At 43.7% G+C, this 22,881-nt stretch overlaps 1 protein-coding gene across 1 annotated transcript in view; it reads right to left on the bottom strand.

Moving 5' to 3' along the window:
- Window positions 1–10,467: 10,467 nt before the first annotated feature.
- The window catches only part of ChLD3 (Chitin and LDLR binding deacetylase 3), a 16,322-nt gene continuing 3,908 nt past the window's right edge, over window positions 10,468–22,881 (bottom strand). Inside the window, exons 2-11 of the mRNA XM_076189657.1 lie at window positions 21,126–21,305; window positions 19,415–19,519; window positions 18,984–19,133; window positions 18,299–18,414; window positions 17,362–17,567; window positions 14,924–15,045; window positions 14,185–14,414; window positions 13,711–13,884; window positions 12,899–13,030; window positions 10,468–11,894 (exon numbers count right to left, since the gene is read on the bottom strand). Coding sequence (XP_076045772.1) covers window positions 11,748–11,894; window positions 12,899–13,030; window positions 13,711–13,884; window positions 14,185–14,414; window positions 14,924–15,045; window positions 17,362–17,567; window positions 18,299–18,414; window positions 18,984–19,133; window positions 19,415–19,519; window positions 21,126–21,305 — 1,562 coding nt within the window. The 3' untranslated portion in view covers window positions 10,468–11,747. The remainder of the gene's footprint in view (window positions 11,895–12,898; window positions 13,031–13,710; window positions 13,885–14,184; window positions 14,415–14,923; window positions 15,046–17,361; window positions 17,568–18,298; window positions 18,415–18,983; window positions 19,134–19,414; window positions 19,520–21,125; window positions 21,306–22,881) is intronic.

Below are 22,881 nucleotides of genomic sequence, written 5' to 3'. Positions count from 1 at the left end.
TATGTGCGCAATCGTGAGATGTGGGAGGGTGTGCCTTGAGAGCGGGGTGAGAAAGGGTTGAGCCATGGGGTGTGGTGATGAGGGTGTGGGTGTGATGTAAATCCGTGGAGGTGACCAAAATCACCCAAAACGTAAAAAAAAACAAAGGGGCTACCCCATGGAATTTGGGGGGAAATCCGAAGGTGAGCGATTCGCTCCAAAGTTTCGCCGCAAGTAGAGAGTGGGATAGGCTGCACATGACCGTTGAGAACGCGGAATGGTGAGACCAAGGGTGTGGCCGTCAGAGCCATGGAAAGTTTCCGCCAAATGACGTTTATGCCTGTGGAGGGTTGGGTGACTGGTGAGGGATTGCAGTGGGCATGGGCCCCCCGGACCCGTGGGTGTGATAGCGGTAAATCGGGTGGGTGACCAAAATGACCCAAAACGTAAAAAAACTCAAAGGGGCTACCCCATGGAATTTGGGGGAAAATCCGAAGGTGAGCGATTAGCTACAAAGTTTCTCAACAATTAGATAGAGTCAGAGGCTGCACATGACCGTTGAGAGCGGAATGGTGAGACCAAGGGTGTGGCCGCCATGGAAAGTTCCGCCAAATGACGTTTATGCCTGTGGGAGGGATAGGGTGTGGGTGACTGGTGAGGGATTGCAGTGGAGTGCATGACAGGGCCCCCCGGACCCGTGGGTGTGATAGCGGGTAAATCGGTGTCGGTGACCAAAATGACCCAAAACGTAAAAAAACTCAAAGGGGCTACCCCATGGAATTTGGGGGGAAATCCGAAGGTGAGCGATTCGCTCCAAAGTTTCGCCAAGAGTGGGATAGGCACATGACCGTTGAGTGAGCGGGAATGGTGAGACAAGGGTGGCGTCAGAGCCATGGAAAGTTCCGCCAAATGACGTTTATGCCTGTGTGATAGGTGAGGTGAGAGCGGAATGAGACAAGGGAGGGCCGATGCCTGTGGGAGGGATAGGTGTGGGTGACTGGTGAGGGAGAGTGGGTGGGTGTGATAGCGGGTAAATCGGTGGAGGTGACCAAAATGACCCAAAACGTAAAAAAACTCAAAGGGGCTACCCCATGGAATTTGGGGGGAAATCCGAAGGTGAGCGATTAGCTCCAAAGTTTCGCCACAAGTAGAGAGTGGGATAGGCTGCACATGACCGTTGACAGCGGAATCGTGAGACCAAGGGTGTGGCCGTCAGAGCCATGGAAAGTTCCGCCAAATGACGTTTATGACTGTGGGAGGGATAGGGTGTGGGTGACTGGTGAGGGATTGCAGTGGAGGGCATGCCAGGGCCCCCCGGACCCGTGGGTGTGATAGCGGGTAAATCGGTGGAGGTGACCAAAATGACCCAAAACGTAAAAAAACTCAAAGGGGCTACCCCATGGAATTTGGGGGGAAATCCGAAGGTGAGCGATTCGGTCCAAAGTTTCGCCACAAGTAGAGAGTGGGATAGGCTGCACATGACCGTTGACAGCGGAATGGTGAGACCAAGGGTGTGGCCGTCAGAGCCATGGAAAGTTCCGCCAAATGACGTTTATGCCTGTGGGAGGGATAGGGTGTGGTTGACTGGTGTGGGATTGCAGTGGAGGGCATGCCAGGGCCCCCCGGACCCGTGGGTGTGATAGCGGGTAAATCGGTGGAGGTGACCAAAATGACCCAAAACGTAAAAAAACTCAAAGGGGGGAAATCCGAAGGTGAGCGATTCGCTCCAAAGTTTCGCCACAAGTAGAGAGTGGGATAGGCTGCACATGACCGTTGAGAGCGGAATGGTGAGACCAAGGGTGTGGCCGTCAGAGCCATGGAAAGTTCCGCCAAATGACGTTTATGCCTGTGGGAGGGATAGGGTGTGGGTGACTGGTGAGGGATTGCAGTGGAGGGCATGCCAGGGCCCCCCGGACCCGTGGGTGTGATAGCGGGTAAATCGGTGGAGGTGACCAAAATGACCCAAAACGTAAAAAAACTCAAAGGGGCTACCCCATGGAATTTGGGGGGAAATCCGAAGGTGAGCGATTCGCTCCAAAGTTTCGCCACAAGTAGAGAGTGGGATAGGCTGCACATGACCGTTGAGAGCGGAATGGTGAGACCAAGGGTGTGGCCGTCAGAGCCATGGAAAGTTCCGCCAAATGACGTTTATGCCTGTGGGAGGGATAGGGTGTGGGTGACTGGTGAGGGATTGCAGTGGAGGGCATGCCAGGGCCCCCCGGACCCGTGGGTGTGATAGCGGGTAAATCGGTGGAGGTGACCAAAATGACCCAAAACGTAAAAAAACTCAAAGGGGCTACCCCATGGAATTTGGGGGGAAATCCGAAGGTGAGCGATTCGGTCCAAAGTTTCGCCACAAGTAGAGAGTGGGATAGGCTGCACATGACCGTTGACAGCGGAATGGTGAGACCAAGGGTGTGGCCGTCAGAGCCATGGAAAGTTCCGCCAAATGACGTTTATGCCTGTGGGAGGGATAGGGTGTGGTTGACTGGTGTGGGATTGCAGTGGAGGGCATGCCAGGGCCCCCCGGACCCGTGGGTGTGATAGCGGGTAAATCGGTGGAGGTGACCAAAATGACCCAAAACGTAAAAAAACTCAAAGGGGGGAAATCCGAAGGTGAGCGATTCGCTCCAAAGTTTCGCCACAAGTAGAGAGTGGGATAGGCTGCACATGACCGTTGAGAGCGGAATCGTGAGACCAAGGGTGTGGCCGTCAGAGCCATGGAAAGTTCCGCCAAATGACGTTTATGCCTGTGGGAGGGATAGGGTGTGGGTGACTGGTGAGGGATTGCAGTGGAGGGCATGCCAGGGCCCCCCGGACCCGTGGGTGTGATAGCGGGTAAATCGGTGGAGGTGACCAAAATGACCCAAAACGTAAAAAAACTCAAAGGGGCTACCCCATGGAATTTGGGGGGAAATCCGAAGGTGAGCGATTCGCTCCAAAGTTTCGCCACAAGTAGAGAGTGGGATAGGCTGCATATGACCGTTGAGAGCGGAATGGTGAGACCAAGGGTGTGGCCGTCAGAGCCATGGAAAGTTCCGCCAAATGACGTTTATGCCTGTGGGAGGGATAGGGTGTGGGTGACTGGTGTGGGATTGCAGTGGAGGGCATGCCAGGGCCCCCCGGACCCGTGGGTGTGATAGCGGGTAAATCGGTGGAGGTGACCAAAATGACCCAAAACGTAAAAAAACTCAAAGGGGGTACCCCATGCAATTTTAGGTGAAATCCGAAGGTGAGCGATTCGGTCCAAAGTTTCGCCACAAGTAGAGAGTGGGATAGGCTGCACAGGAGCGTTGAGAGCGGAATGGTGAGAGCAAGGTTGTGGCCGTGAGAGCCATGGAAAGTTCCGCCAAATGACGTTTATGCCTGTGGGAGGGATAGGGTGTGGGTGACTGGTGTGGGATTGCAGTGGAGGGCATGCCAGGGCCCCCCGGACCCGTGGGTGTGATAGCGGGTAAATCGGTGGAGGTGACCAAAATGACCCAAAACGTAAAAAATCCGAAGGTGAGCGATTCGGTCCAAAGTTTCGCCACAAGTAGAGAGTGGGATAGGCTGCACATGACCGTTGAGAGCGGAATCGTGAGACCAAGGGTGTGGCCGTCAGAGCCATGGAAAGTTCCGCCAAATGACGTTTATGCCTGTAAAAGGGATAGGGTGTGGGTGACTGGTGTGGGATTGCAGTGGAGGGCATGCCAGGGCCCCCCGGACCCGTGGGTGTGATAGCGGGTAAATCGGTGGAGGTGACCAAAATGACCCAAAACGTAAAAAAACTCAAAGAAGGGTGTGGCCGTCAGAGCCATGGAAAGTTCCGCCAAATGACGTTTATTGTAGAATTTGCTGCACTCATGATGGTAGTTAATATAGGAGGTACTGTGGGGTAAAAGAAATACACCACGTGCAGTCGATTCTGTGTATTCTCGGTTTCAATTTTACAACAACAGAAATTATATAAACAACCGCTAGAGGGCAGTTGTGTCAACAAAAGAGAAATGCCATGCGCAGTACGATACATAATAAACAAAATAATATTTGTATTCAAACCTCAGTTTATGGAATCCAATTGTACAAAAAATATAGTAATATGAATTCTCATATTACCCAAGTTTACAGAATATTATACAAAAATATATAGAAAAATTATATCCTTAAGTTTAAATCTCAACACTCCCCCTTAAACTTAAGTTATATATCTCCTCTGATTAGCCTAAACTTTGTCAACTTCCGTTTAGAGACAGGTTTAGTAAATATATCAGCAATGTTTTCCTCAGAGGGAACATATACCAAATCTATTGTGCCATCTTCAACCTGTGACCTTATGAAGTGATACTTTATATCAATGTGTTTTGTTCTCTGATGGTGAACTGGATTCTTTGCTAATGCTATTGAACCCTTATTATCTGCATGTAAAATTACTGTACCACTATCATAATTTGTCATATCATAAAACAATTGCTTTAAAAATTTTGCTTCTTGTACAGCACAAGTCATTGCCATATATTCAGCTTCACAGGTTGAAAGTGCCACTACATTCTGTCTTTTACTCTTCCAAGAGATTAGTGGGCCATGTCCACAAAGCTGAAAACTATATCCGCTGATACTTTTCCTATCTTCTGACATTCCCCAATCTGAATCACAATAACCAAATAAACTCAATGGTGTATCAGACTTCTTAAATGTAAGACAGTAATCCACTGTACTTTTAATATACTTTAACACATGCTTTGCCATATTGAGATGAGCTTTTGTGGGCTTGGCCATTGATTGAGATAGTTTTGTCACAACATAACTTAAATCAGGTCTAGTAGCTATCATGACAGAGATAAGGCTTCCAACTATCTCTCTATAAAGTCTTACATCAGTTAACTCAGTAGAATCACTTGAGACAAATTTACTTACACTTAAATCACATGGAGTAGATTTAGGGTTACTCTCATTCATCTGAAATCTCTCAAGAATTTTATTACAGTATTTTCTTTGACTCATTCTTACTGTACCATCTGCATCAAAAGAGAATTCAATTCCTAAAAACCATGATAACTCATTCATATCCTTCATTTCAAACTTAGTATTGAGTGATTTCTTAATGACATGGAGTAAATCACCATTGCTAGCTGCAATAATTAAATCATCAACCCAAATTAGAATCATTGTAACATTGTCTCTTTCATGCTTTGAGTATAGACAGGGATCAGCCTTAGATTGAATAAAATTTAGTTCAATGAGAAATTTATGAAGCATATTGTTCCAGTTTCTTCCACTTTGTTTTAGCCCATACAAAGATTTCTTTAACTTACAAACTAAATTTTCACCATTTTCATTTACTTTTACAAAACCTTTTGGCTGTTCCATGTATATCTCACAGTCTAAATCTGCATTAAGATATGCTGTTTTTACATCCATTTGGTGTACTTTCATTTCATTCTGCACTGCTAAATGTATTAACATCCTAATTGAGGTATGACGCGCAGTCGGGGAAAAAGTTTCACTATAATCAATGTCTTTCACTTGTGAGTATCCTTTTGCCACATATCTTGCCTTAAACTGTTCTGAACCATCTGGCCCTAATTTCTTGGCATAAACCCATCTACCTCCAACAACTTTGCGATCTTTAGGAGGCAATGTCAGTTCATAAGTGTTATTATCTTCAAGTGCTGATATTTCTTCCTTCATTGCTTCTTGCCACTGGTGAGATTCTTGAGATAGTAGAGCATCTTCATATGTCTGCGGAACATCAGCGACTCTGTAGCAGTAGTCAACTGAGCATTTTGCAATTTCTGATACATAGTCTTCCAGATATCTGGGTTTGCTTCGCAGTCGTTGAGGGTACCTTGCTTGCTTGGGCTCTTCTGGTTGCTCTGCTTCTTCTGATTGCTTGGTTTCTTCTGTTTGCTCTGCTTCTTCTGATTGCTTGGTTTCTTCTTCTTCAGGTAGCTTTAACATTGAAGGTATGTCATCTACAACTTGAGGTATCTCCTGCTTCTCGTTTTCAAATGTCTCGCTGAATTTTACACACCTTACTCTTCTTACATCATTTTGCTCAGGAAAATATATAAGGTATGCTGGACTCTGTGTATCGTAGCCAACAAATACTCCTCTCTCAGAGCGTGCATCCAACTTCTTTTTATTCTGCATATATGCATAACATAGCGTCCCAAATATGTGCATGTTCTTCAGATTTGGTTTGTGTCCAGTCATCATCTCAAAAGGTGTCTTTCCAGTTCTTGGGTTGTAGCATCTATTTCGTATGTATGCTGCTGCCTTAACTGCATAGGTCCACATCATCTTTGGTAACTTGCCATCTAACAAGAGACATCTTGCCATCTCGTATAAAGTTCGCCAAGAACGTTCAACGGTTCCATTCTGGTGGGGCGAGTAGGGTGCTGAAAATTCCTGTTTGATGTGATTTTTAACCATTAAATTCCTAAAGTTAGATGAAGTAAACTCTGTTCCATTATCAGTCCTGATCCGCTTAACTGTACCATATGGGGCAATATCTGCTAAATATCTTTTTGTGGCTGACAGGGTATCACTCTTTTTCTTCAATAGATACACACTAATTGCACCAGAATAGTGATCTACAAAAGATATCGAATACCTAAAATCGTCTCTTGCAGGGGGATCAATAGGTCCAGCTAAATCACAGTGTACAAGATCAAGCTTTTTCTTTGCTTTTTCATCTGCCACTCTATTTCTGTATTGTGTCATCTTACCAAGTGTACATATTTCACAATTGAATGTTTCTTTCTTAGAGATTTTCATACCATCCACAGTATCTTGTAACTTTAACACATCTTTGACATTACAATGTCCTAAAATCTTGTGCCACTCTTCGAGGCTATGGTTACCATCCTTCAAGCACACATTATTCAAGAAATACAGCTTCTGATTAGCAATTATTCTAAATTTTGTACCATTAGGAGCAATTAATTCGGCATGATCTGGAGTGAATATGACACTGGCACCTTTATCAGTAGCTGCTTTCACTGAAAATATGTCTTGCTTGTAGGTAGGTATGTAAAGTGCACTCCCTAATTCTACATTCTGAGCAGTACCATCAACATCATACAGTTTCACAATAGCTGTACCCTTTCCTGATACAATACCGGATGTTCTGCTGCCATCGGCAAGTTCTACACTATGTTTAGTAGGTTCAAAAGTCTCATCAAATTTAAGAAATTTAGACTTATCAGTTATTATGTGAGATGTAGCTCCACAATCTACTAACAAATTATCATTTACTTCACTACCTGGCTTAAATAGACTGACTTTAAATGCAAAATTATGAGTATCATTTTCACTTTCATTTCTTGTGTCATTCACCACTTTTACAGAATTTTTCTTTCTACAAAACTTTGAGTCATGAGTGGAAGACTTACACATTTCACACCATCTCTTATATTTAGAACCTCTACCATTACCATTATTCACATTATTATCTCTTTTCTGGAAGTTCTGGTTCTGGAAACACTGTAAAGTTTTGTGACCTATTTTACCACATTTAAAACACTTTGGTCTAATGAACTCTCAGGGTCTTTGAGCAAGATAGGAATGGCTGTTCAGCAAGGGAGGATGGAGGCAGGTATATGGGCGAGTGGAGGATGGTTGTGTATGAATGATTTTTTTTCTGCAACCTAAAGGGATTTCTCCCTGTTTTCTCTATTTTCTGCATGAGGGGACAGGGAGGGAGGGGAGGGGTTGCCATGTAATAAAGTGGCTCTGCTAGGGATGTGCTGTAAAATTTCAGAAACACACATGTGCAGATATTTAACCTAACCTATTTTTAGAATAAAATGGCATCATTATTATATATAATTGGTAATATTATATTGAAAAGAAATTCCATAGAAAAAAAAATCTTTAAAAAAAAATGAATAAATAAAAATATATACTAATGAAAACAAATTATTAGTGTGCTACTAGAATAGAACCAGTATCTTGTTACAGTTTAATCAGTTATCAATTTGATCTTATTACTTCACTACACATGTTTAGGCATGCATAAGCATATAAGCATGTCACTACCAGTATACTTCTCATTTGGAAAATCAACCACAAGGTTGCCAATCTGTGAAATCCTTGTATCAATAATGGGAATGTCTTTCAATACCTCTGTATTGTGATTCTCATCAGTACTCATACTAGAAAGCTCAGTCAATTTAATATGGGGGCAAATTCAACTATTCACTGCCTCCTGCAGATCATCTACCATCTTAGGTTATTCAACTTGCACAGAGTACAGATCCATAACATTTGCTGAATGCTGTACTTTCATAAATCAACCTTCCTAATTCATATTTCAAGTCCAAACTTGTAACCAAACCATTTATCAAATTCTCCACTAGTTAAATCTTAGAGCAAGTATCTTTCCTTCCTTCTGCCTTCTCCTTAGAACCTACCATTCCAATCGTCCTCATTCATTAGTAATTGTACTTTAAATTATTGCATCAAACACTATATTACTTAAAACCAATGTAGCTAATATGCAGTCTTGCTTGGTTACCCACCTTAGGGCCATCCTTTTGTTCATCTACTACCTGGACAAAATTTACATAAACTTTGTCTTGTTCTAAATAAATACTCAAACATGAAAATATCATAAAGATATCTCTATAACTAAATCTCCAACTCCTTTCCTAACTTTGTTGTTTGAGGTGACCTCTTCAGTACGGACCAAAATATCACGGGCAGCATTACCTGCCAAACGTACGATGTGTCATAATAATACTCGCATCATAAAATATAGTCACTGCTTATATTGATCGTTCTCTCTCTCACCCGTGAATATTGATAAACATAGAAAATGTGATGAAGACAGTTTAGAGCAGTGGTTCCCAAACTGGGGGAAATTTCCACCTGGGGGGAAATTTTAAGCTCCCAGGGGGAAATAATTACACTACCTGCTAACTAAAAAAAATCTCTGATGGATTTTCTCATGTCTGAGAGAGAGAGAGAGAGAGAGAGAGAATGCCTGTATATCAGTATATTTGTACATTTGAAAAATAGATTAGTAGATAGTCACAGTGTATTTTAACTAGTCTTTCCCTGCTACACATGAAGGGGGAAATCTGGATAGTTGACCTGGGTGCAGGGGGAAATGACAGAAAAAAGCCTGGGAACCACTGGTTTAGAGAGTATGTCATTACGTAGGGGCAACTACAATAAATATAATCAAGACGCCGATATGGCAGCCTCGCGTATCCACTTGCTCCTCATGCCGCCTACGTATGCGGCACCGTATGGAAGGGGTTAATAATTGTTCACATGGTCGGTGAAATGGCAAATGGACTTCAATATATCAAAGTGTAGCGTGTTAAACGTTGCTTTACACAGCCCAGGGAGCAGGTATAGTTTATATACCTTTTTTATTTTGTTTTAGAGAGAGAAAACAGAGTGCAAGAGAGACTTAGTAGTTCTAGTAGTGAGTCCTGACCTTAAATCCAGGAAATAATGAATTAGCGCCAGGAATAGAGCTAACAGAGCAATAGGTTTCATTGCTAGGACGGTTACGAATAAAGGTGCAAAGGTAATTATCAAACTATTTGGCGTTAGTTAGGCCCATCCTTGACTATGCAGTACAGTTTTAGTCTCCGCCCTATAGAATGGATGTAAATTCACTAGAATCAGTACAGAGGAGAATGACCAAAATGGTACATGGGTTCGGATAGGCTTAGGCACCTTGACTTACTCTCTCTGGAAAGAATGCGGGGTGATCTAATAGAGGTCTCAAGTGGATCAAAGGGTGACGCAAGCAAGGTCATCATATTAAGAAAACAGGGCAGGACTCGCAGTAATTGATATAAATTGGACAAATTTAGATTTAAGATGGAAATAGGCAAAAACTGGTTTAACGACAGATTGGTCAATAAATAGAATAGACTTAGTAACCATGTAGTGAGCGCTGAAACTATCGGTTATAAGGGAATGACAGGTGGTAGTGGACATGGAACTGCCTAGTGTAGTTCTTATGGTCTCTTGCAGTCTCCTTCATTCTTATTTTCTTGTGTTCTTAAAGTCAGCAGTTGTGAGTGCTGACTTGGATTGATGATATTTGTCAAACACACCAAAGTAAACTAAGTGAAACTACAAAGTATTGATACTGTATAACTAGATATTGTAATTTGTAGTCTCCCGTTACTTTTGTTTTCTCTCGTGAGCATAGCTTTCATAGAGAATGTAACCTCGTCATGACGAGGTAGAACCACCACGCTGTGGCCGAGATCGCCAAAAGGCTGCTAAGGTCGACCCTGGCTATCAATTTGACCATCTTGTTGGTGACAAACTCGGTCTCTGTGATCGTGGGGTCCAGGGCCAGCGTAATCCTGTTGAAGCTGTTCGTTGTCTTGGCAGAAGCATCTATTATACTGTTCCCTGGAGACCCAATATGACTGGGGATCCAGTGAAACAGTGCACAGGGTACATTAAAAACGCGTGTGAGATTTTTATTTATTTACAAACGAATATAAATAGTTTTGGTTCACTGGCGACGAAGAGAGCATGGTTCAGTCAGTCAGTCAGCCACCATCATAAGACAAAGCTGGGTGCTGCTGATTGGTGACGCAATTCAGTATGACCCAAATCAATTAGAGGGCCACCCTTGCGTCCATCTTTTTTTTTTTTTTTTTTTTTTTTACAAAGTATTTCTGTAAAGTTGTAGCACCTTTTATATTAGGTATTTTTCTTCGACAGAAGCTTCCAAGAAAAAGAGACTGTTGTTCGGCGGGAACATAAACACATCAGAGGAATAAGATGGTTTTGCTACAGTCACTTTAGATTTTGTCTCAAAAACAAGGTGTGCCCAACAGATATATATACTCTTTGGAATGTTTCCTAACGCTGTCGAGCCCACTGATCCGGTGTAATCAGATATGTCTGGAAAATGGTGGTTATCAGTTTGAAATAGAAAAGTATAGTTTTTTCCCGTGGTCTAATCTAGTTCCACCTTGGGTGTCGCAAGTGTTGAAATTTATGACCACCATTTCCAGACACAACTGATAACGCGAAACAATGGATTCGATAACATTACGATGCATTTCAGAGTATCATATGTTTGTAGGACACCCTATCACACCTCTTACATAAAGGAACAAGGGTTATCTTGCGTGTTTGTATACAATTAATACACTACAAGTGATTTGAAGGTGCCTACAACTTAGGAAAAAAGACTAACAACAAAAATAGCAAATTTCTCATGATACCAGTATTAATTCTCTTCAGGGTTCACAGTGGAGACGTAGAAACAACAACAACAATAACAAATGAAAACGTATGAAAACAGATGAAAGACCTCGGTAGCTCCAGAAAGAGACGAAGGAACAAATAGCTCATATACGTTGAAGGGCAGCGCAGTGACTCAAGGAGTGCGAACAGAAGCCTTCAAGTGCCTCCTACGCCTGCGCATTGGCAAAGGCCGTATCTGGTCGCTTCCGTCAGTGCTTATGAACGAAATGATACGAAGTAGCTAAGGTGGGGTAAGGTGAAGCGTAGCTCCGGATGTCATTTTCTTTCTCAGATTTTCTTTGTAGATTTGAGAATGCTGAATACGTCGGAAACTTTGAAAATGACTTCTTTCGGCCAGGGGTAGGCCTTGGCAAAAGATGAGAACGAAAAGGTCACATGCACTGAATTTGGTCACAGTGCCATACTAAACACGTTTAATGAAGTTCGCCTATTTGCTTCTCCTTTTGTCTCGAAGGATCAAAAGCGACTTTTCGCGACGTTCCCAACAGTCTCAGAGCGTCCTAGACGAAAGAGAAAATCGGTCACGTTCTCTATAGGTTGATGCCAAACTCGTTCTTGAGCCACGGGTACAAGTCAGGGCACTCGAAACAGGTCTGTAGGTAGCGGTCGCCGCCCAGTCTTCGGTTTGTCAGCTTGCACGATTTGGGGATGTTGCAGGCCTTGTCCTCCGGTGGAACCTGAGGCATATGAAAAGGGAGATGAAAATTTTGACCCCAAGGAATAAGGGTATATTTGGAGATGTTGCAGACATTGCTCTCCGATAGAACCTGAGGCACAAGGAAAGGAAGAAAATAAAATATATTATCCCAAGAAAGAAGAGTATCAAGTGATGAGCTGTTGCAAGCTTTGTCCTCTGGTGGAACCTGGGGCACAAGAAAAGGGAGAAAATAAAACATGTAATCCCCCCCAAAAAAAAATTGTGTTGAATGATGAGCTGTCTGTAGAGAACAAAAAAAATCTATATACCAAGAGGTTTTTTTTTGTTTTGTTTTTTTCTTATAAGGGAGGTAGCCAAAAGATAAAACATAAAACATGATACAAGTTGTATTAATGCAGGTGTGTACCTTCGTCCTGTATTCTAGATTTTAGAGTGGTACCTTGTGCGAATATTTTGGCTCTCACTTTACTTTCAACAAAAAGCACGGGTATAAATTGCCTCTTTAATACACTGGTATAGTGATACAATATTGGTGTAAGTAAATAGATATTTTGTGTACGGTAATTTAGCGGTTGTTAATAATTTGTATAGAGAAGATACAGTCACGAGTCGTTGCAGTAAAATATATACCAGTTGTATTGATGTAAGTTGTGTTACGCATTGATTGATAAATGTAGATGTACTTGTAGAACCACTTTTGAGTTAGCTAACCTCTGTTTACAGAGCCGTGTCCTCGACTCCTTCCTTCTCGTCTCCTCACTCTTCTGCCCCTAAAGCCGGGTCCACACTTGTTGCATTTCCACGTATCGTATCATCTTTGCGTACCACTTAGTGATACAGTACGGTGTAACAGGGTATTGTACCCACTTGTTGCGTAACCGCCCGCTGTATACGGATACGCAACAAGTTGTACAATACCCTGTTGCACCGTATCGTATCACTAGGTGGTACGCAAAGATGATACGATACGTGGAAATGCAACAAGTGTGGACCCGGCTTAACACTAGCCTACATGATACATACCGTGGTTGCGCACTTCCAGGGATCGAAGGAGTTGAGCTGGGCAACGGGTGTCGGCTCGCGCATCCACTTGATGATCTCCTGGTTGTTGACGATCCAAACGTCAGTCATCTTGTTGATCTCGTTCAGGAACCGCTATTGGGGAAAGAAGGAGATGGCTGGTATAGGCAGAGAAAGGGGGAGAGAAGGGGTGCAAGGGAAAGGTAATTTTTTTTTTTTTTTTTTTCCTGTCAAAATCTATGGAATAGTGAAAAGGAGAGGATTATTTCTGGTATGCCAAAAATGTAGTGATAGTGTGAAGAAAAAGTATCAACTAAGTTAAACAAAAGTGTCTATTAGCGATTTCACAGCCATTAGACATTTGTTTTGACGTAAAATTCGGTAAAATGTAATCTTTTGTGGCCGACCTTAATTGACGAGTCAGATGTGAAGGTGCTTTTACAAGGATTTCCGAGAAAATTAGAGGATCTCGGACGTTGCCATCAAACTACAAGCAAACATATCTCTGCCAGTTTAGCTGAACGCAGACTAACTGTCCTAGAAACTGATCCCACGCCATCATTGTGAAAGGCCTCAGGCCGCTTTCACACGAGCGTTTCCGTACGCGCGGTCGGGTGCGCCGCGTTTTAACTTTCAATGGAGTTCAATGGGACCGCAAAACGCGTCGTGCGAAAGATCCCATTGAACTCCATTGAAAGTTTAAACGCGGTGCACCCGAACGCGCGTACGGAAACGCTCGTGTGAAAGCAGCCTCACGATTATTCTTATTATTAGTGAATTTGTCTCAAGGTGAATTCTAAAGAAATCCATCTTACCAGGAATCCTTTAAAGTTGTGCTTGTACTTGAACCAGATGGTGTGGAAGTAGAGTCCAAGAGGGGCGCGGTTGCTGTTGTAATGGCGCCGGAAATTGTGCATGAGCATTTCGTACACCTCCTCGTGGTTGTGGAACGGCGGACACTGATCCATCATAGCACATGTGTACTCATTCTGCAGGGGAGACGAAGGGATGAAGAAGGCCACTATGGTTTAAAGTAGGCATTTGGGTCGTAGAGTTTATGTTACAGCTAGTGTTGTTGACAAGGTATCTAAGAAACCGTGTACCAGAAGAGGGTTGTAACATGAGAGGACGGGAGGGTAAGTTAATGGAATACTAAACGACACACTAGACCAGCCTAAGAGAAAGGCACAGGGCACAAGTGTAGCAAGAATAGTTCTCGTGGAAAAAAAAAGAAAGTCTGCTATTGGCGTGGAATTCTCCCGTGTGAAGAGAAATACATCTCGACTTACCCGTGACTGGAGTTGGTTAAGGACGATCTCCCAGATACCGGGGAAGGACCTGCTAGGACACTTCTGGCCTGTGCCGATGCACTTGTGGGGCATCTTGAAGTCGAGCGTGTAAGGCCACAGGGGCGGGTTAGAGAAAGGTGCCGCCATCGAGGAATCGTAGACGAAGCCAAACTCGCGCATCATGATGAACTGGCGGTTCCAGCCCACGCGCAGGAAGGGTACACGAACTCCTGACAGGAGAGACGGGCAAAGTACTTTGGTCACGATGTTGTTGACTGGAATCTTGTAGGCACAGTGTATATGCATGATCGGTGGTGTAGCGTGGTTACCAGACCCCGGGACAAGGTAAATATTCTCTTCCCCTTTCAACCCATTAGTATTCTTCCACCAGTCCAATATTGAATCCACCTCCCCACACACACACATACCCCTAAGCACATACATCTTACTTCTAAAATATTGTGTGAGAGCGAGGACGAGCTACTATTTTTACCCAGAAATTTTGTCTTCGGCACTACCTCCCTGATGACCTACGTCCACGCTACTCATTGCATACACTTATGTTGTCTTTATTCAAAGACACAGTGTACTCAAACTATGACTATCATTCATAAGAATGGTCCTATGGGAGATATCATTGTACGCGGTTAAGCTTATTTCGGCTTGTATAATATGACAATCCAGTAAAAGTGAGCCGCAGAGCTGGCCCGGGAACGGGATGAAAGCGTGTGACACTTACCCCAGAGGTCCTCCATGCGGACGCCCGCAAACCTGTTGATGATGTTGGCCTCACCCACGAACTCATCGAACCAGTCCTCAATCGTCGCGTTGTCCGACCAGTACCGCTCAGGACCTCGATGCCTGCAGTTGGAGGGGAGGGATTCCAAGTAAAATCGAACTTGATATTATTTACATAACCGTACTAAACATTATAAATGTGTACCAGATTAACACGAAATAGGCTGAATCTGCAGAGTAGGACCTATTCAGTGGAATCCTGATTTGCAACACGAAGGTAAACAGGAGCTGGAAAGCTTTAACGATGTGATTATAGAGTGTTTGTAGAGAAAGTAGTTACAGAACATTCATTATTACTATCATTATATCCTACCCACATTTTGCAGGAATTTTCTCAAACACTGAGAAGGATTCTGGAGACTTTACAAAAGTGATTCAGTTTTCCTCGTAACTGGTCTGGTTTGACCACTTGTACCCGGAAATCTTGAAACCAAAATATCATGGCTCCTCGAAAAAGAAGTGGAGGAGAGGTGTGACGAGGTTGGAGTTTGCCAAAAACACTAGAGGGAGTAGACCTCTCTCGAAAAAAAAAAATGAAGAAGAAGAAAAAGAGGTCAGGGTAGGAGGTGGAAGAGTTGAGTAGGATGAAGAAGTGAACCGAATTAGAACGATGTAGGCTAGAGTCCCTTTCTTCAGAGAGTTCCGCCATGACACGATAAATATCAGTCACGTGATCCAGGGAGCCAATTTGTGGACAAATCATTTTCACTCGCGCTTACTGTTTATTTTAGCTATTGATTCTTCAAACCTATTGTGTTTGAACATTTTTAGAGGCTCTGCCATGGGATTCGAACCCTGACCCGTGCGTCCATAACCACGAGGTCAAGACGCTAGCAACCGTACTACATGTGATGGATCAAAAGGACATGTAGCACGGTTACTAGTCTTGACCTCGTGATTATGGACGCACGGGTCAGGGTTCGAATCCCATGGCAGAGCTTCTAAAAAATTTCAATCTGTCTTTAACATGCATTATTGTGTTTGTTCACTGAATATGCTGGGTTGTTGTGCATTCAAATGCACCAACATTCCCTTTATATAGAGTCCTTTCATACAGAGAGTTGCGACAGCTCCGGACATGCCGCCATTTTTGTGGCCATTCTGCAGAGTTGTCACAACCCCCTGTATAAAAAGATTCCAGTGTAGACTAGTGGTTCGTTCTCATCCTCGGTTCGACAGATTATTTAGCACCCCACCCCACCCCACCCCACACACAATTGAAGGCCACAGAGTAGAACCTTAAACCAAAATCTATTGGTAGTTAGTGTATACCCGACAATTTCATTTAGTGTTGAAGTGGTCTCCAAGAGGCTAAAGAACAACAATGTATAAAGTATGAAATATGTGGAAAAGTAACTTAAGACTCCCTGGTTAAGGTGGGCATGAGGCGTCGACAGGAAGAGCTGTGAAATAACGTCGAGATACAAAGATTAACCAAGATTGAATTTTCTGATTTACCACAGTCTAAGATAATGTGTTGGACGTGCGATTGATAGCTGTAACCCTGACGGATGAGAGTTCATAGTTCGTATGGGCGATATTTTGACCTTACAATCACATACCCCCTTCCCTGTGCACAAATGGGACAACAATAATTTGCAGTATTAGTGGTAAACTATCTATTTATATACCCAGGGCTTTTTCCCCCTTATAAAGGGGGATAGCCTTCCACCACAGTTTCTCTCTCATCTTAGCTCCTCGTGGATGAAGGGTCATCCCTGTCTCCTGCCCACTGCCTGGGTTAGAAGCAATGCAGCAAGGCACAGTACATCCACAGCAGGGCAGTTTCATTTACACGGTAACCCTCCCTCCCTCGTCCCCTCATATGGAAAATGGAGGTGTGGTAAACTAGATAAAGAAAAAAGTTTAAGCTTGACATTTCGTCGATGTGATCCATGGTGAGCTTTGTATTTGGTTGTGACAAATATCATAATTGCCAAAATCGACCCTAACTGGGTCTTGGTCCATTAAGATCCCGCGCTATAGAAGTGTAATTAAATCACCTGACTCTTGTTAGTTCCCATGTCGAATACTGACGGCATAAATCTTATGGCGTCACTACTTAAGGGACTCTACTGACGCCCATACGGACCAGAGTCTACTCAAAGAAGAATGGTGACCACTTTTAATTTCCACTGTCCCTCTTTTCTGCTGCCCTCCTTGAACCTGTCCTTTGCCACCTCTATAATCACCCCCAAGGATAGAAGCGCCAGTAAATCATCACTACCGAAGTACATGCAGATTCACCACAGGACAATCTATACAAGACCGAACCCGCCCGAGCCAGAGGATCCTTCCGAAGTGTCACTTACGCACCAGGGACAACATCACCCTCGAACAGTTACTCTTCAGAAGCGCCGAGAGGGAATCTCTACTCACGTGATGGAATGCACGGCGATTTCGTGCCCGTCGTTCCACAGTTTCTGGACGTACTGGTAGTTTGTGTATTCGTGCGAGACGTAGAAGGTGCCGTGGATGGGGCATCCGTTTGGGTTGGTGCGGTCACTGTCGAAGATCTGTTGGTGGATGTCCCAGTTCTCTGAGTTGACGGCGTCGTCGAAGGTAATGCTGACCATCTGTGGCACCTACAGGAGACGACAAGAGTCCGAATTTTAGCCCTCTGAGGTCTTTCCGTAAAAAATTACCAGGGTTCTACAAAATATATATATGCTAAAGTTTGGGATAGATCTTTGTTCAGCAGTGGACTACAAATGGCTGCTTGATTTATTGATGTGTGTGTGTGTGTGTGTGTGTGTGTGTGTGTGTGTGTGTGTGTGTGTGTGTGTGTGTGTGTGTGTGTGTGTGTGTGTGTGTGTGTGTGTGTGTGTGTGTGTGTGTGCGTGTGCGTGTGCGAGTTTGTGTGCGCGTTTGTTTGTCTGTGTGTTTGTGTGTGTCTGTGTGTGTGTTTGTGAATGTATTTATATTTATGTATATATCTATACATTCGTCCTAAAAATTCTTATATTATGAAGTGGTTGACGGTATGAGACAGTGGATTGCAGGTTTTCTCGATCTATCTTCTCATATGTATCGCATCCTGGCGGCCATTTCATTACTAACTAAAATCGGTCATCATCCCTCTTGATTTCGGGTTGTGGTCCCACTTATGAAACTCTGTCACCCTCTGGTGCGTTAAAGAATCCCCGGGTGGGGTACCCACTGTACTAGTGTTACATTTTTTGAGAAGGAAAACAAGAAAAGTTGTATGAGAATTATTTCCTGGGATGGCGCGTGAATTACGCCCTACCGATCCATGCCACTTTGTTTTCGTTGACGCGTGACCTGGAGTGACCACAGGTGACCTAGCTTGACCCACCTGCTGGGGCTCCATGTTGCCAGGGATGAGAGTGCCATCTCTCGAGCAGAAGCAGGAGGGGAGTGTGCAGTTGGCGTAGTTGCACTTCGGCGCGGCGTTAGGGTCATGATCTGCGTCTGCAGGAAGAAGGGAAGGAGGTCAGTGATGCTGCCTTCGTCAGGTGAATGAGGTGGTGGTGGTGGTGATGGTGGAGAAGGAGGAGGTGTTTGGGTGGTGGTGGTGGTGTTGGTGGGAGGTGATAGGTGATCAACACTTGTTGCGTTTTATGACATGTATATCTCTATTCTGGCTAATGCCGCCGGGCGATTTTATTCAGACAAGTGAAGCTTCTCTCGCAGTGACAGTGAGCAGGGTTGTAGGGTGGAGGGGATCAAACTTTGTGCTAGATTCAGTCTCAGTTTCGTGTTGCAGAAGGAAAGTGAATGCTAAGGTGGTGAGATTAAAATAAGGGACAATGGGAATTCTTTCTTCTCGCCAAAGGAAAGACCAGCAAGGAATAAGAAGCATCTTTTTATTCTTATTTCGATGCTTCACTCGTTAGAGTTTTATCGAGTAGGTCAACTACCTATCTATCTACATACCAAAGGCTTCTTCTCCCTTATTAGAAGCCAAAGCATGTACCCATCCTCCATCCATCACCCATTCATAAGCATATGTCCACACTACTGCTTGCTGATGCACTCACCACACCAGCCCTCGTCAGATTCATCCAAGCAGTCGGGATGACCGTCGCAGAAGAGATCTGCATTTAGACATCGCTTGTCTGCGCATGCGTGCTCGCCGTATCCGCAAATGGGCTCGTCCGTATTGTAGATTGGCTTCGGAGTGGTCGCCTCTGCAGGGGAGAAAACAAGAGGAAGAGGAGTAGGAGGAGGACGAGGAGGAGAAGGCGTGGAGGTACAAGTCAGTGGAGGCGAAATTGTTAGGGAATGGGAAAAAAGGTGATGATACTTTTATCTTCGAATTTGAATTTATATTCTTCTCCCAGGTCTTCCTTGGGCTATACTGTGTTAATTTTTCATATCTAATTCATTCATTCATTTAGAATTTATTCATATTGAAAAATATAGTCGGGAGTTTACAAGAAATAACAGAGAACTGTGCTCTTAGACTTACGAATATGAACATCGCAGTTGAAGACTTTGGACTTGAAGTCGCAGATCTGTCGGTTGATGTCAAAGAGAAGACCCACAGAACACTTGAACTCGTACACCTCGCCGTCTGCGGGAGGAAATAAAAAGAAAAGAAAAGAAGTACATGTAATCAAATTCAGTAGTCAAGGAGCCTCGAACCAGGGAACTTATGAGCAGGAGTACAATCTGTAACCATCTTGCCACGTACAGAGTCTTAGAGATTTGCAACCTTTCATTTCGTCTCATTTATCATTAGTTATATGTCAATTTATTATTATTTACTATTTACCTGTTTGTTTATTATTTAACTATACCTATGCATTTATTTATGTATTTTATTTGTTATTTACATTATTATATTTTTTATTTATTAATTTATTTATTATCATTATGATTTTTTTTCGCATCCGACCTAGATATGGCCCAAAAGGTTTCCTGTCGGCATGCTCCGCCTTTGTTATCCTTTGTAACCTGTAAGCTTGGAAGCAATGTCTACCGCACCTGCGGGCCTTCCGCCTGAATAATTTCACCTATTCCCCAACCCCATCAGCAGGCATGGCAGCATTTGAACGAAACTTCTATTCGTGTCCTAGCTTACGGTTTGTAGCAGTTTCTAATCCTTTTAGATCCTTAGCGTGATAAGATGGTAGTAGATTGGACTCGACCAGGCATCGGTCAGCAATACTCACTGAGGCAGAGGAAGCACTGCAGCTGAGGTAGAGGATGCACTACTAGCTGAGGTAGAGGGAGTGACACTTGCACAAAGGAAGCAATACTCACTAAGGTAGAGAAAACAATACTCACTGAGGTAGAGGAAGCACTCTGTTAGCTGAGGTAGAGGATGCACTACTAGCTGAGGTAGAGGAAGTGACACATACACAAAGGAAGAAATAATCATTAAGGCAGAGAAAAACAATACTCACTGAGGTAGAGGGAGTAACAGTCAATGAGACAAAGGAAGTAATGCTATGGTAGAAGTGATACTGGGACAGAAGAAACGATACTCACTGAGACAGAAAAAGCAATACTCACTGAGACAGAAGTAATACTCCCTGAGACAAAAGAAGTAATAATCGCTGAGGCAGAATAGGTAACATTCTCTGAGGCAGAGGAAGTGATTACTCACTGAGACAGAAGTAATACTCACTGAGACAAAAAAAAATAATAATCGCTGAAGCAGAATAGGTAATGTTCTCTGAGACAGAGGAAGTGATTACTCACTGAGACAGAAGTAATACTCCCTGAGACAAAAAGAAATAATAATCGCTGAAGCAGAATAGGTAACATCCTCTGAAACAGAGGAAGTGATTACTCACTGAGGCAGAAGTAATACTCCCTGAGACAAAAAGAAGTAATAATCGCTGAGGCAGAATAGGTAACATTCTCTGAGACAGAGGAAGCGATTACTCACTGAGGCAGAAGTGATACTCCCCGAGACAAAAGAAGTAATAATCGCTGAAGCAGAATAGGTAATGTTCTCTGAGACAGAGGAAGTGATTACTCACTGAGACAGAAGTAATACTCCCTGAGACAAAAAGAAATGATAATCGCTGAAGCAGAATAGGTAACATTCTCTGAGACAGAGGAAGTGATTAGTCACTGAGGCAGAAGTGACACTCCCTGAGACAAAAGAAGTAATAATCGCTGAAGCAGAATAGGTAACATTCTCTGATGCAGATGAAGCGATTACTCACTGAGGCAGAGGAAGTACTTGGAGCACTCGCCCAGGCTCCATCCCTTCTCGAGGATGGACGGGTCGCGGTAAAACTCGCCGTTGGAGACGCAAGGCACCGTCTGGTGGATGGCGCGAACGCTCCGCCCCAGAAGCTCCTCAGGACTCAGGACCACAGAAGCGGTGGAGGCAGAGGCAGCGCCTGTACAGGAGAGAAAGCGGGGAATCCCCGTTACTTTGGATGGAAGTCAGAACTGGGGTTGGGAAGTTCATTTGTTAGGGCGGGGTGCCTTCTTACTTGGGGACTAAAGTTGGAGTGTCTGTTATGACGTGGTTTTGTTTCTGTCGTTTTATCATTGGTCATGTTCTTGTTGTTGTTATTATCATCATTATCATCATTGTTATTGTTATTATTATCATTATTTTTGTTGCAATCATTATATATTTGTGTATGTAGGTTATATAAACATATATGTGTGTAAAAATGTGTGCGTGTGTGTATTTGCGTGTGTGTGATTCACCAATTGTCTTGGACCACGTGTTGGATTCGTGATCGACAGTTATTAACCTTTCGGATGAGAGCTCAGAGCTCGTATTACCGATCTATGGGTAATACTGTGACCTTACCCGCATACACACACACAATTCCCCGCCCACGAGAGTTGGAGTAACACTCCGCAGCCCAGCGATACTGAAATTATTTCAGCCCTGGGCGGGAGTCGAACCCGGACCACCGTAGTGGCAGGCGAGAACTCTAACCACAGCGCCACGAGGTGTGCGTGTGTAGTGGGTGTTAGATATACATTGCATCAATATTTTTCCCTAATTTTCCTCTAAGCTGAACAGAAATATAACTTCAGCCAGATTAAAATATCGCCCGTATCCAAGTGCTTGACGCTTCACATGGCCCACTTCGGGAGAAGGATGAGGATAAGGAAGAGGATGAGGAGGAAGGAAAGAACGAACGAGTCTGCTCTCCCAGCCAGGAGCTAGAGTGAGAGTGACCCAGGAACCTTACTTCTGTAGTTCTTCCCAGAGTCCCTTTGGCGGTGAAAGACGGGAAGGAACTTCGGAAGGGGGCGAACGCAGAGTCCATAGAAAACAGGAGGTGGGCGATGTGGAACAACCTTCCTCGTTCCCAAGGGACGCTCACCTAGAGCCAGAACCTGAGATTTTTGTTTTTCGTGCTCAGGCAGCCAGGGTATCTAACAGTCAAAGGCTACCGTTGGGAATCGACCTTTGGTAGGCGTATTTACACTGGCCTAGAAGGTTGCGGGTTCGTCATAGACCGAGTGATATATATATACATTATATATATATATATATATGTATATATATATATATATATATATATATATACATATACATATACTCGTATATTCTTTTCATTTTGTGTGTGTGTGTGTGTGTGTGTGTGTGTGTGTGTGTGTGTGTGTGTGTGTGTGTGTGTGTGTGTGTGTGTGTGTGTGTGTGCGTGCGTGCGTGCGTGTCATGACCCATACGTGGTCAATATATATCAACACTTATTGACAATATTTCTCTTGTTTACAACCATGACCTCTTCCGTGGTTTCAAGATCGACCGAGAAATCTCTGGACGTCTCTCTAGGATGTGTGGAATCAACTTCTCCCTTAGCACTGTCTTCTTCCTCCTTCTCTTCGCGTGATAGTGTTGATAAGAATAAAAACACGCGTGAACTAGAAGATATAATGATAAAAGATATCTCCTCCTCCTCCTCCTCCTCCCTCTTTTTCTTGCTTATTTTCCCTTGTTATCTT

Source organism: Oratosquilla oratoria, chromosome 9 (assembly GCF_046742065.1).
Source record: "Oratosquilla oratoria isolate Oo_2021 chromosome 9, ASM4674206v1, whole genome shotgun sequence".
NCBI lineage: Eukaryota > Metazoa > Arthropoda > Malacostraca > Stomatopoda > Squillidae > Oratosquilla > Oratosquilla oratoria.
Note: the sequence above shows the minus strand (reverse complement) of the source record. Positions and strands in the feature narration are given on the sequence as shown.